At 42.4% G+C, this 12485-nt stretch overlaps 2 protein-coding genes across 2 annotated transcripts in view; both read right to left on the bottom strand.

Moving 5' to 3' along the window:
- Window positions 1-1758, bottom strand: part of COG7 (component of oligomeric golgi complex 7) — a 77574-nt gene extending 75816 nt beyond the window's left edge. Inside the window, exon 1 of the mRNA XM_054580901.1 lies at window positions 1480-1758. Within this exon, the coding sequence (XP_054436876.1) occupies window positions 1480-1648 (169 nt within the window). The 5' untranslated portion in view covers window positions 1649-1758. The remainder of the gene's footprint in view (window positions 1-1479) is intronic.
- A 7624-nt stretch (window positions 1759-9382) lies between these two features.
- Window positions 9383-12485, bottom strand: part of GGA2 (golgi associated, gamma adaptin ear containing, ARF binding protein 2) — a 28605-nt gene continuing 25502 nt past the window's right edge. The window contains exons 16-18 of the mRNA XM_054580902.1: window positions 11438-11607; window positions 10196-10306; window positions 9383-9663 (exon numbers count right to left, since the gene is read on the bottom strand). Coding sequence (XP_054436877.1) covers window positions 9553-9663; window positions 10196-10306; window positions 11438-11607 — 392 coding nt within the window. The 3' untranslated portion in view covers window positions 9383-9552. The remainder of the gene's footprint in view (window positions 9664-10195; window positions 10307-11437; window positions 11608-12485) is intronic.

The raw sequence follows: 12485 nt of genomic DNA, 5'->3' as shown, positions 1-12485 counted from the left end.
GCCAAAAAGGTCTTGCAGTTTGATCCCAATTTACTTTCCTGCCTTATCTCCAGCAGAAGTTTCCCCCAGGAAAGTTTGATCTTCTAATAGTCATAATGATGATGATGGTGACGACTAATATTTATTGATATTACTAATAAAGCTCTGTTTGAACCTCTCACCCTTCTCTGGACTGGCTAGGAGTAGCTGCAAAGTACATGTATCGGGTAAGAGCCTGGTCTCTGCAACCAGTTACCTGGTTTCAATTCCAGACTCCCTCATTCATTAGCAACATGATACTGGACAAGTTAACTTCTCTCAGCCGCAGTTTCTACAACTACAAAGTGGCTTAAATTAGATAACCATGCCCATAAAGGGGCACTATTAACATTTTGACCAGAGCATTTCATCATTGTTCAGGACATGCCCTTCATTGTGGGCATTAAGCATCACTGTCCATCTTGACATTCTCCCCATTTCAACAACTGAAAAAATCCCCACCAATTTCCAAATATGTCAGAGAAAAGAACAAGCACTACCATCCCTGGCTGAGAACCACTTAATTAATACATGTACAGAACTTAAAACAGTGACTGACATACCAGGGATTCAAATATTTGCTATTATTAACACCATCCCCCCACCCCCCTCCCCCGTCTTTGCCCTATGAAGTCTTCCACGACAGGAAGTGGATCCTCTTCCAGCCTCCACATCTCCCCGTTTCAGTTCCAGTAAAGCCACACACCTCACTGTAATCGGACTGTATACACGTCTTCCCCACAAGGCAGAAAGCTCCAGAAGGGGGCACTCTTCATTCCCAGTGCCCATTTCTTGACACACACATAGTAGATGCTCAATATTTAATAAAAGACGCAAAGTACAATAAAGAATCTGAAATGAAGTAAGTGTCCCTCCTCCCTAACTTTTGTTAAAAAGTCTATTTACTGGACCCAATTCCAGTGGACAGCCTGCTGACCTCGTCTTCCTGACCGACCCTCGCAGGGAGACTGGCCTGCAGGATGTACGGATCAAACATGCAGTGGATTAAAATCACACCGAAGAACTAGTCAAAGAACATGCATGAACGACCCATGGACATGGACAACAGTGAGGGGACTGACTGTGGAAGCAGAGGGTGAGCTGGGCGGATGAGGACAAAGGGGGGAAACATTGGGACAACTGTAATAGAATAAAAAATTAAAATAGTCAAGGAGTCACTCCAAATACCGGTGTTGGAAAAATATCCTGGGTTTCTCTGTGAAAACAGAACATAATGAGAGAACAATGTAATTTGTAAATCCAATGGCTTAATAAAATACAATAAAAAAAATCACGTCGAGGAGTTCGTGGAATGGCTGCTGGTGTGTGTTATTCTTTATCATAAACTACCCTTGAAAGACGATTGTAGTCTCTGTTCGGCCAGCCAGTTGAGGCCGATGGGGGAGGCGCCGACACCCACCGCCCAGCACGGGTCCCATCACCCGGTACCCCGCCGCTCACCCTCCACGGCATGGTTCACCTCCTGGATAAACAGCTGCAGCTTCATAACCAAGGTGGCCGCATGCCCGTCCACCTTCCCCGCCGCCGCCTCCTTGGGGCCGGCCCTGAAGGCCGCGTTGATCCACTCCTTCACGTCGAAGTCCTCGGCCAGGAACCTGGAGTAGTCCATGACCAAGTCCACCACAGCCCCGGCGGCCCTATGACAACGCAGCACCTCTCCAGAACACCTCCCGCGTCACCAATCCGAGGTCGTTGCCTGGGAATGACCCTCGCCGCGCGCTGTACTTATCCCGGAAGTAGGTAGCTGTTACCATGGCGAGGGCCGGCTCGGCGCCCGAGGAGTCCCGGAAGCTAGGCCTAGGAAACGCCCCTTCCACCAGCTTGATCGCTTGTTGAGCTTCCCGGAGATCCCGAAGAGTACTATTACTACCCTCCACCTAAAGATGAAGGGCGGAAGCAGGCAGGCTGTTCAGAGCTAGGATGGCAGCGGGTTAGGTAGCTAGAATAGGAAATGGTAGTGCGGAGATTTGAACTCAAGGACCCTGAACTCCACTGAAGACAGAGGGACAGGCGTAGCTTGGCCTCTACCCAGCACTCTTACACTCCTATCCTATCACTCTGGCTACATTTACCTCCTGGTCTTTTCTTGAGACTCCACGCTAGAATTCCCCAGTCTGCAACTCACTGCTTCCTCCAGTCGAAAACACTGGAAAGGAGACACGACCTGGGAGGGACTCCTTTGTCATAGGAAACAAAGTTTTATTTGTTTTGAAGATTTATTTTTAGAGAGAGGGGGAGGGAGGGAGAGAGAGAAACATCACGTGCGAGATCCGCTGCCTCTAACTGGAGACCTGGCCGGAAACCCAGGCATGTGCCCTGACTGGGAATCAACTAAATTGGCATTTCGGTTCCCAGGCCGGCGCTCTATCTAACCACTGAGGCACACCAGCCAGGGCAGAAACAAACAAAACAAAACGAAAATCCTGGTGTACAACTGTTAACACTTTTGCTATTTCTGGAAGACCTAAATCCACAAATTAGGAAAGCTGGTACACTAGCTTTGTAGGCGCAAACTGATCAAGCTCTAGGTCTTGCTCAAAAGCGGATAGATACCTCTAACATGACTGTTCCCTCCCCAACCAGCTGACGCTTTAAAAACAGGTTTATGGAATAATAAATTTACAGGACATAAAAATTCACCCATGATAAGTATACAATTCAATGATTTTTTAGTAAATTTAGAGTTGTGCCATCTCCACAAGAACATTTCCATTAGCCAAAATGCTCCTTGCTGACCGTTAGCACTTAACCTCTGTTCCTACCTCCAGTCCTAAGAAACCACTAATTTGCTGTCTTTATAAATTTACCTTTCTGGACATTTCAAATAGATGGAATCATCCACTATGTAGCCTTTTGCATTTGGCTCCTTTCACTGAGGGTGTTTTGGTGGTCCATGTTGCACCATATATCAGTAGTTTGTTCATGTTGCTAAATAGTACTCCACTGCGTGGATATGACACTTTATCCATTCACCAGTTGATAGACATTGACTTTTATGAATAATGCTGCCATAAACGCTCAAGACATGTTTTTGTGTGGGCCTTTTCATTACTTTTGGGTTCTAGGAGTATTAACTGACACATTTTAAGATAAAGTTAACAAACTGCCAAACTTATCCAGAGTGCCTATACCATTTTATATTACAATCAATAAAATAATGTTGGAGGGTTCCAGTTTCTCTACAGCTTCACCAATATTTTGGTTATGAAATGTTGTTATTGTTGCTATAACTTGAATTTCCCTCATAACAAATGATACTGAACATCTCTTCATGTGCTTATTAGCCATTCTTACATCTTTGGTGAAATGTTGAATCAAATCTTTTGTCCAACTTCAAAATGGAATTGCTTATTTTCATATGATTGTTAAAATTCATTACATATTCCATATATAATTCCTTTATTGGATATGGTTTGTAAATATTTTCTCCCAATCTGCAGATTGTCTTTTCACATTCTTAATGGTGTCGAGATGCATAATTTTTTTTTTGACCATTACTACTTTTTCCCTTTATGGATCATACTTTTGTTGTACCTAACGGGAGGTGGTGGGATGGGTGAAAAAGGTGAAGGATTAAGTACAAATTGGCAATCACAAAATGGGGATGTAAAGTAAAACGGAATTAACTACATATGGTGCCAGGTGGGTACTAGATTTATTGGAGTCATCAATTACTTCCTAAGTTATATAATGTCTAATCACTATGTTGTACCGCTGAAACCAATATTGTATGTCAACTGTAACTTTTTAAAAACCAAAAAATTAAAGATATTCAAGAAGCAAGAAAAATCTTTACCTAACTCAAAATCATGAATTTTTCCTAATTTTCTCCCGGAAGGCTTAAAAATTTTAGCTGTTACATTTATGTCTGTGATCCAGTTTGAGCTCATTTTGGGGGTAGAGGTATGGTATGAGGTAAAGGTCTTAAGTTCATTTGAGTGTGTGGCCAGACATACAATTATCCCAGGGCCATTTGTTGAAAAGACTTTTCTCTACTGAATTTCCTTTAGATCTTTGTAAAAAATCAAGTAACATAAATGTAAGGGTTTCTGGACTCTGAATTCTGTTCTATTATTTGTCTATTCCTGTATCAATACCGAACTGTTTTGATTACTGTAGTTGATACAAGTATTCCCACTGGTTGTTTTTTTTTTAATTATTTTGCTACTCAAGACCCTTTGCATTGCCACATACAGCCCATTGTATGATCAGCTTATCAATTTCTATTAAAAAAGGCTGCTGGAATAGGAATTACATTGGATTTATAGATCAATTTGAGAATTGGCATCTTGACAATATCATCTTCCAATACATGAATGTGAAATGCCTCTCCACTTAATAAGATCAGGATTTTCAACCTTGGTGCTATTGACTCATTTAAGGCCAGAAAATTTGTTGCAGAGGGCTGCTCTACATGTTGTAGGTATTTAGCTGTATTCCCGGCCTCTACCCACTAGAGGCCAGTAGCAACTCTCCTGTTAAGTTGTGACAACCAAAAATGTCTACACACATTGTCAAGTATCCTATTTCAACTGTCACCCCTGGTTGAAGACCTCTAATTTAGATCTTCTTTCTTTCAGCAGTATCTTGTAGTTGTACATTGTAAATGTCTTGTACTTTTGTTAAACTTATTCCAAAGTATTGTATTAATTTCAATGCTACTGTGAATAGAACATTCTTAATGGTTTTAAGTTTCTTGTTATAGAAGTGCAAGATGATTTTAACTTTCAGTGTTTACTGTGTCTTAGTATTAATTTGAACCTCACCAAAACTTTAAATACTATGAGCAAGTCAAGCCTGTTCCTGTTTGGCAGGAAGCCAGGCCTAGAGTAAACAGTAAATGAAATGTGAGCCACTGGCTGGTATAGCTCAGTGAATTGAGGGTCAGCTTTCGAACCGAGGGTCACCAGTTTGATCCCCAGTTAGGGCACATGCCTGGGTTGCGGGCCAGGTCTCCAGTTGCATACAAGAGGAAACCCACCGATGTCTCTCTCTTTCTCCTTCTCTTCTCTAAAAGTAAATAAAGTCCTTAAAAAAAGTAAAATAAACTGTTGGGGCTTCAGAAGACCTCAACTTTAAGAAGGCCTGCATCAATTTTAAAAACCACCTCTAGAAGTGAGATGAAGTACTCAAGAATAAAAATCAAAGAACAGAATGCTTATAATTTTTTGAAGAGATTTTTATTTTTAGAGGAAAAGAGAAACATCAATGTGCAAGAGAAACATTGATCAGTTGCCTCTTGTGTGCCCCCAACTGGGGACCTGGCCAGTAACCCAGGCATGTGCCTTGACGAGGAATGGAATCGGTGACCTTTCAGTTTGGGGGTTGATGCCTAACCCACTGAGCCACAGCAATCAGGGCAAATGCTCACACTTAATGCAAGCTTTCTCCAAATAAACGTGGTAGAATTGGGATTGTTTTGAACAAGAGCAGCAAAAAGCCTGGATTTTTTTCATTCCCAATGACGTTGTGTATCTTAACTATATGATCTTATCTGAGGATGCTCCCTGTTTTGTCCCAACTTGGCTCCGCCTCTTTCCAGAAACTTCAAACTGTACCTTAAAAACAAACAAAAAAAAAACCCATAGCTAGCATTCCAGGACACAATCCTACCCTTTTCTTAGTTTAAAAAAAAGCACCCCTAGTTGACAGAATTTTCTATTTTTGGGCTGCGTGTCCTCTATATTGGAATATATTTAAAGATTTTGACTTGTGCCCAGGCCAGGTGATTCAGTTGGTTGGAGTGTCATCCTGTACACCAAAATGGTTGCAGGTTCAATTCCTGGTCCAGGGCACATATCTGGGTTGTGGGTTCAGCCCCTGCTCAGGGTGTGCACAGGAGACAACCAATCCACCTTTGTGTCTCACATCGATGTTTGTCTCTTTCCCCCTTCCTCTTGCTCTAAAATCATGCGAGCATATCCTCAAGTGAGGATTAAAAAAAACTGTGACTTGTAAACACTGTGGTAGTCCAGCACTCTGCATTTCAGAATATCGCCTTTGCTTTCTACCTTTCGTATTCTCTCAACTTACCTTATTTTTTAATGGGTAACACTCATGTTCTTTAGTTCTTAAGTCATTTATCCTGTTTTCATTTACTATCTCCATCACCCATTTACTCTCAGTGACACACATATAAAGCAGCATTTTACATTCACTGAAAAAATAAAGGGAGGAGTTAACTCCAGGTGTGGTCAAAGGGAAAAGGGTAAACATTACCAAAACATGACATGTATCTCACCCGTAAGTGGAACCTAATCAACAAAACCAACCAGCGAGCAAACCAGAACCAGAGACATGGAAATAAAGAACAAACTGACAATGACCAGAAGGAAGTGGGAAAGGGGGATAATGGGGAAAGAAGGGGAAGGGTCAAGCCAAGGAACATGTATAAAGGACCCATGGACAAAGACAAGGATGGGGAGAAGTGAATGTTGGAGGTGGGGGATGGGTAGGGAAGGGGAGAGTAATGGGCAGGGGGAATGGGGACAACTGTAATTGAACATAATAAATAAATAAATGAATGACAGGTAGAGCTTTGTTAATTACCTGCCCAGGTAACTCAGTTGGTTAATGTTGTCCCAAAACACCAAAGTGTGGGTTCAATTCCCAGTCAAGGCACGTACACGAATCAACTAACAAATAAGTGGAACAAGTCGATGTTTCCGTTTCTCTCAAATCTATATATATATATATATATATATATATATATATTTTTTTTTTTAAGGGACCAACTTTCCTGTGGCTGTGGAAAGTGTGCTCTATTTTTGGCAGATGATGCCAGTGGGTAAGGCGAGCAGTTACAGGAGGGCACTGTAAACAACTTCAATTTGATTGCGTAGGCTTTTCAGGCATTAAGAACCATGCAGAATTTTTCAGCAGGGGATCAATTACACAGATTGTTAAGAGAATTCTAGTGCTGTCAAGTATCACTGCTCAGAAAACTGAGGCAGGTGACTAATGTGAACACAGGGGAGAGCAAGATGTGGTGGTATTTATAAATAAAGACTAGAGACAAAGTGGAATGGGTAGAGCAGGAATGAAAGATCCATGAAGGATCAGGTAGATGCTTTCCAATAAAAGAAACTGCAGGTGGAAACGGGAGGAGGCCAAGTTCCATTCTAAACATTTCGAGTTTGAGGCAACAGTGGAGCCTCGAAATGTGGAGATCCACTGCCGACTTGAAACATGGATCTGATGTCAGCATGAAGATGGAAGTTTGAGATGGAGGTCTAGGCCCCATCTAGAGGTTAAATGCCCAGATGTACTTAGAAAGGTCCTAAGGACTAAACCCAGGGAAAACACCACACTTAAGGGACAGGTGAAGAGGCACAGTCAGACATAATTCAAGAACTAGGGATGAGCAGAATCCTGGAAGAGGAATTCAGTACAGGGAAAACACTGATCATCAGTGCCTTACCGATCACCTCCACCAGATAACATGGACTTGCCTCTCCCCACTAGAATGGAAGACGCAGGAGGGCAGGGACTCTGTCACTGCCATATATGCAGTGCCTACAACACTGCCTGCTTCATAGTAGTTGGTCAAATACTTGAGTAAGAGGATAAAGGCTGAGCCTTACATGGTCACTGAACTTGATAATTAGAAGGCACTGATAACATAAACCAGGGCCACTTTCAGGACCCCACCCCCAACCCTCCTATCCCACATAATCAAGAGTACAACTGCCAGAAGACAAAAGAAATGTTCAGACATAGGCATTCCCTCTGAAAACAGGATAAGAATCTTCCAGGTGTAAGGCTCTTCACGCATTTTGATGGACATTCTTCCTAGGCCAACAATGCCATTATAGACTATGAAATAACGAGGGCCTATAAAATCTATATAGAGTATGTGAACATAAAAGTAACTTTAGATTAAAATGAAACTTACGTGTGTTAGGCCAAATGAAGAAATCACCCCATCATTTATGAGTTTTCACATGTGCTTAAAAATTAACATACCTTGATTTTTACAGCACCTTTTCCACCAATTAGTGTTGGTAGATTTCCAACTAGATGTAGATGTTGAAAGATCAGATTACAGAGTGCCAGGTTTCATGATAAAAAGCCCCAAACAGAGCCTTGCAGTTTCTGAGGTAGAATCCCACCGAGACAGGTGAGCGGCTAGGATTTTAAAGTCCTTCATTAGGCCATCACAGCCAAGGTCAGCTTTCTCCTCCCACCAATCAGGCCAAGCAGGACTTCTAAAACATGCATAAAGTGCCTAGCACATAGTAGGTGCTCCGTATGGATTGTACACCTGAATTTTCTTTCAAACCATGAATGCAACAAAAATCCGTATCTTTTCCAGCATTGTTCAGGTCCCCAAGGCTTCTCTCTTCACTGAAACAGTTCTTAAAGATTCCACATCCTTCATGAAGTCTTCTTTACTTCCTCAATAGATGACAGTCCCCTTTAAGACCATCATCTCTAAATATAATGGCTTTTGCAGCTCCTGCTTACTCAAAACTCCACAAAGTATATTTGGTACACGGGTATTTATTCAATGACTTTCTGTATTTAGTCACCACTTAAATCACTGCCAAGCTCTTTTCATATCTATTTGCATCACAGTTCTTCATCTTGGGTTGTGAAGGCAACATTCCAGGGGAGCCTGTTAGCTATGACTTACAATGACTAGCACTGTGTCATAAACAGCTCTGAGTAAATGTCTATAAAGAGGATGAGGATGGAGATGAGGGTCCTGAGTAAGGGCCCAGGCAGGCGGCACAACCCACAGAAACTGAGGCCTGAATAAGGCCTAGGACGTTTTTCCTTCTGGCCTGGAGGATCCATCTATGGGGTGATTCTAAGGCACAGTGGTAAAGGACATGATTGGCCCACCAAGTGTGGTCCTCTGGTCTAGTGGCAGCCCCTCACATGGAAAACAGTGCAACAAGCATTCCATTTAGATCTTCTGGAACACTTGCAAGCAGCATTCTCTAATAGAAATGGAGACAAGGTCTTTCTTAAAAAGAGAATGCCCTAGAAGATATACTCTGCCTCATGACCAACTAGGTAGGTCCCTTTCAAGGTCCCTGAGAGTAGCAGCCTGGGAGCAACCAAGACTTTCAAAGGCTGACAAGGCACAGAGTGGATGAATGAAAAGATAATACATGAAAACAACAACTTTGGCTTATAAAACATCCAACCTGAGCAGGGAGATCAGTGTCCAAACACACAAAAACAGGTATGATTGCAGCAGGCAGTTATCACAAATGCTTTAGCACATTCCATACTGCCCATATCCCAAGTTCTGTTCCTCCCTACCCTGAATTCCACACAACACACACACACACACACACACTCTCTCTCTCTCTCTCCCCCCACCCCCGCCCCATCCCTCCCTCCCTCCATCTGCAGAACAAGTCAGAGGTTGGTGGTTAACATCCAGAGCCTGAATCAAGACAGAACTCTTGGCACTTTGCACTAGGTCACCATGATTAGTCCTATCTAGACAGCACAAGCAACACTGTCTAAACTTGAATGGCAGGGTGTGTCTTGCAAGAGTTAGGCTGCACCCAAGACTGCCAGGTCTGGAAAGTCTTTCACTTCTCCTACTTCGCTGAAAGGCTGTCCGCCCTGGTTGAATGTCAGCTTATACCGTAACCGGATGGGCTCCTGTGCAAAGATATAACATTGTAAATTAGTAAGGAGCAACAGAGAGACAAGCACAAAGTAAAAGCTTTTCCCCATCCAGTAGTCACTAAAGAACAGTGTATTCATGTTAACTCAAGCCAGGTGAGGGCTTGACACAACTGTGACAGAACACCCTGGCCTAGACCCTGGTGAACTAAAACACAAGGGGAGCCTGGCACACATCCTGCAAGTCCTTTCCCATTTGTGCAATCCTAAATCGGACCACTGCTCAGGGACCAGCTGAGGACAACAGACAGGCATCACCCTTTAGGATTCCTCTTATTAGGAAGAGTTTGTATCATCCCCTTGGTTCCCAGCTACGACAATCTGGTCACAGGTCTTCTTTCAATAAGCCTCAGAAGAAAACGTATTCTAGCAGGGACCAACCCACCAGCACTCCCAACCACACCAGACTTCAGAGCAAGATCTCAATATGCCTCTGTCCACCTACCAAGCCGCCACCCCACACAGTTCAAGGCTCTATCTCCCCGTTGTCAAAGATACCAGAACCTACCTTGTGTGGATTGTCGAGTAGCAGCATCTGAGAAATCACAGTTGGAGGCATCAAAGGACTGAATGCTGGGAGCTGCGAGCTGGATGCAGGCTGCAGTTTCACTCTCATTGACTATAGGGGGACGGGGAATTCAACATATAACTCATTCCTAGTAAATGACAGCTAAGAAGGTAGGTGAATAGGAAAGCTTAACTGCACCTGACTCATTGATGACAGGATCCAAAAGACCACTCCTTCCATATACAGAATGCATCTGATATGTGTCAGAGTTTGCTTCTGAGAGGCACATGCTGTGCACAGGTGCATCTTGGGTTGAATTCTAACTCTGCCTCTCACTAGCTCTATGACCTTAGGTGAAATACTTAACCTTTCTGAGCCTTAGACTGGTAATTTATAAAGCAGAAATAACAATAGCACATGCTCCGGCATGATCACCGTAAGGATTAGAAAATGTGTTTCTTTACTTTTGTCTGCCTTGACCTTTCTTATTAGGACATGCCTCTTCCCCATTTCTTGTGATTCTGGTATGGCTGTTACTGTACTGTGGGGTCCTACTCCCATTGAAAAGAGGTAAACCTAATATCCAAACTGGCCAGAGTATCTCGTATCCCTGAACACAAGTTATTGCCAAGGTATGCAAGTAACACCACAGTGCCAATCCCATCCTTTTCTTGGGCAATCAGTCTGCATGTTTCATCCCAGATGAGAGTTTGGTTTTTTTTAATTCCATATTCTGTATTTAATTTAATCTTTTTAAAAAAGTTATAGCTTATATTCAATATTATTTTGTATTAGTTTTAGGTGTATAACATAGGAGAGTTTCTCTCTGAGAGTAAAGGGCTAAGGACCAGGTAATTCTGGAGATGCTCGTACCATTTTTCTCCTTTGTGGAGAGTCTGTCCGAGAACAGGCTCCAAAGAGGAAAGCAAAGTCAGGATATGGGAAGAGACAGACTCTTAAACAATCATGTAAGAACCTACCTGAATCCAGACATTAGGAATCTGCAGTAAAATGAGCCAATAGAGTTCCCATTTTATCTTATGCAACTTTGATTTGCAGGCAGATACTGATTCCACTGAGCCATAACAGCCAGGGCTTATCTTACACAACTTTGAGTGAAGAGTCTGTCTTTACACCTAACTAATAAATAATGTCCCAGCAAAGGACCTGGTGCTCAGAAATGAGAGCCTTTACTGACAAGCTCAAGGAGTCTGACCAGATTCTGCTGGCCAGATGGCTCACCTTTGGCACAGCTACTTGAAACATGATGTCCCAAACAGGCTGAGTGGCAGTGCTCATCATGGTCAGCAGCAGCACCTGCACCTCAGGGTGGCTTGGGGCTCCAGTCTGGGAAAAGTGGAGCAGAATTCGGAATCCATTCCGGTCATACACAATGATCGGAGGTAGGCTGCCTGGTAGAGAAGGGCCAACCAAAAGCGTTAGCACTGCTACAACCTCCAGACAACAAAGCCTGAAGGAGACATGTACATTCTCGCCAAACGCTGTCGCTCCTCTGGTCAGAGCAGCTCTTAGACTTAACCCTCGTCACTACCATAATCCAAGTCCTCATTGCTTCTAGTTGGACACTTATGACCCTCCCACCATCCAACCATCCTAGGCACATTACCAGGTGTTTTTTTAAAATAAGGCCTTTTTTAACAGGAGACATGATTATGATTAAAATGATATATGAACACTATGGAAAATACAGGATATCAAAGAAAATACATAAAAACCACCCTTAATAATTCTACCCAGAAATAAGCACTGCTAACATTTGAGCCTGTGTCTTTTCCCATCTCTTGTGTATGATTACATACATACAACTCCTATATTTAATTTTGCGAAACTGTAAAGATAGCAGATCTCTTCAAATTAATAGGTTTAATGGTATTCCAGCAGAAATCCTAAAATGACTGTTTTAGTGTGGCTAGGAAATGATTCTAAAGCTAATTTGAGGGGCGGGGGAGTCATGAGACTAACCATTAAAAAAAAGGAGGGGAGCTACACTATTTGCATTAACAAATACTCAAATACATACAAAACAGCAATTCAAGCAGAATGATATAAAACAGAGCATGCAGAACAGATCCAAATGTAAGGACTTAATATATTAAGAGCATATATTTCAAAACTGGTGTCTGATTAATAAATAACAGACACCTGGCTAACAATCTGGAAAATAATTTTAATCAATCTTTGTCTCATGCCAACCATCACTTACTAAAATGCAAATATAAAAATACAGTTAAAAATAAATAAAAATATAGTCTAACAATGAAACTGCCAA

This window comes from Pteronotus mesoamericanus, unplaced genomic scaffold (genome assembly GCF_021234165.1).
Source record: "Pteronotus mesoamericanus isolate MK-2021 breed Mesoamerican mustached bat unplaced genomic scaffold, CSHL_Meso_final contig_64, whole genome shotgun sequence".
NCBI classification, from domain to species: domain Eukaryota; kingdom Metazoa; phylum Chordata; class Mammalia; order Chiroptera; family Mormoopidae; genus Pteronotus; species Pteronotus mesoamericanus.
This window is presented reverse-complemented; position numbering and strand designations above follow the sequence as displayed.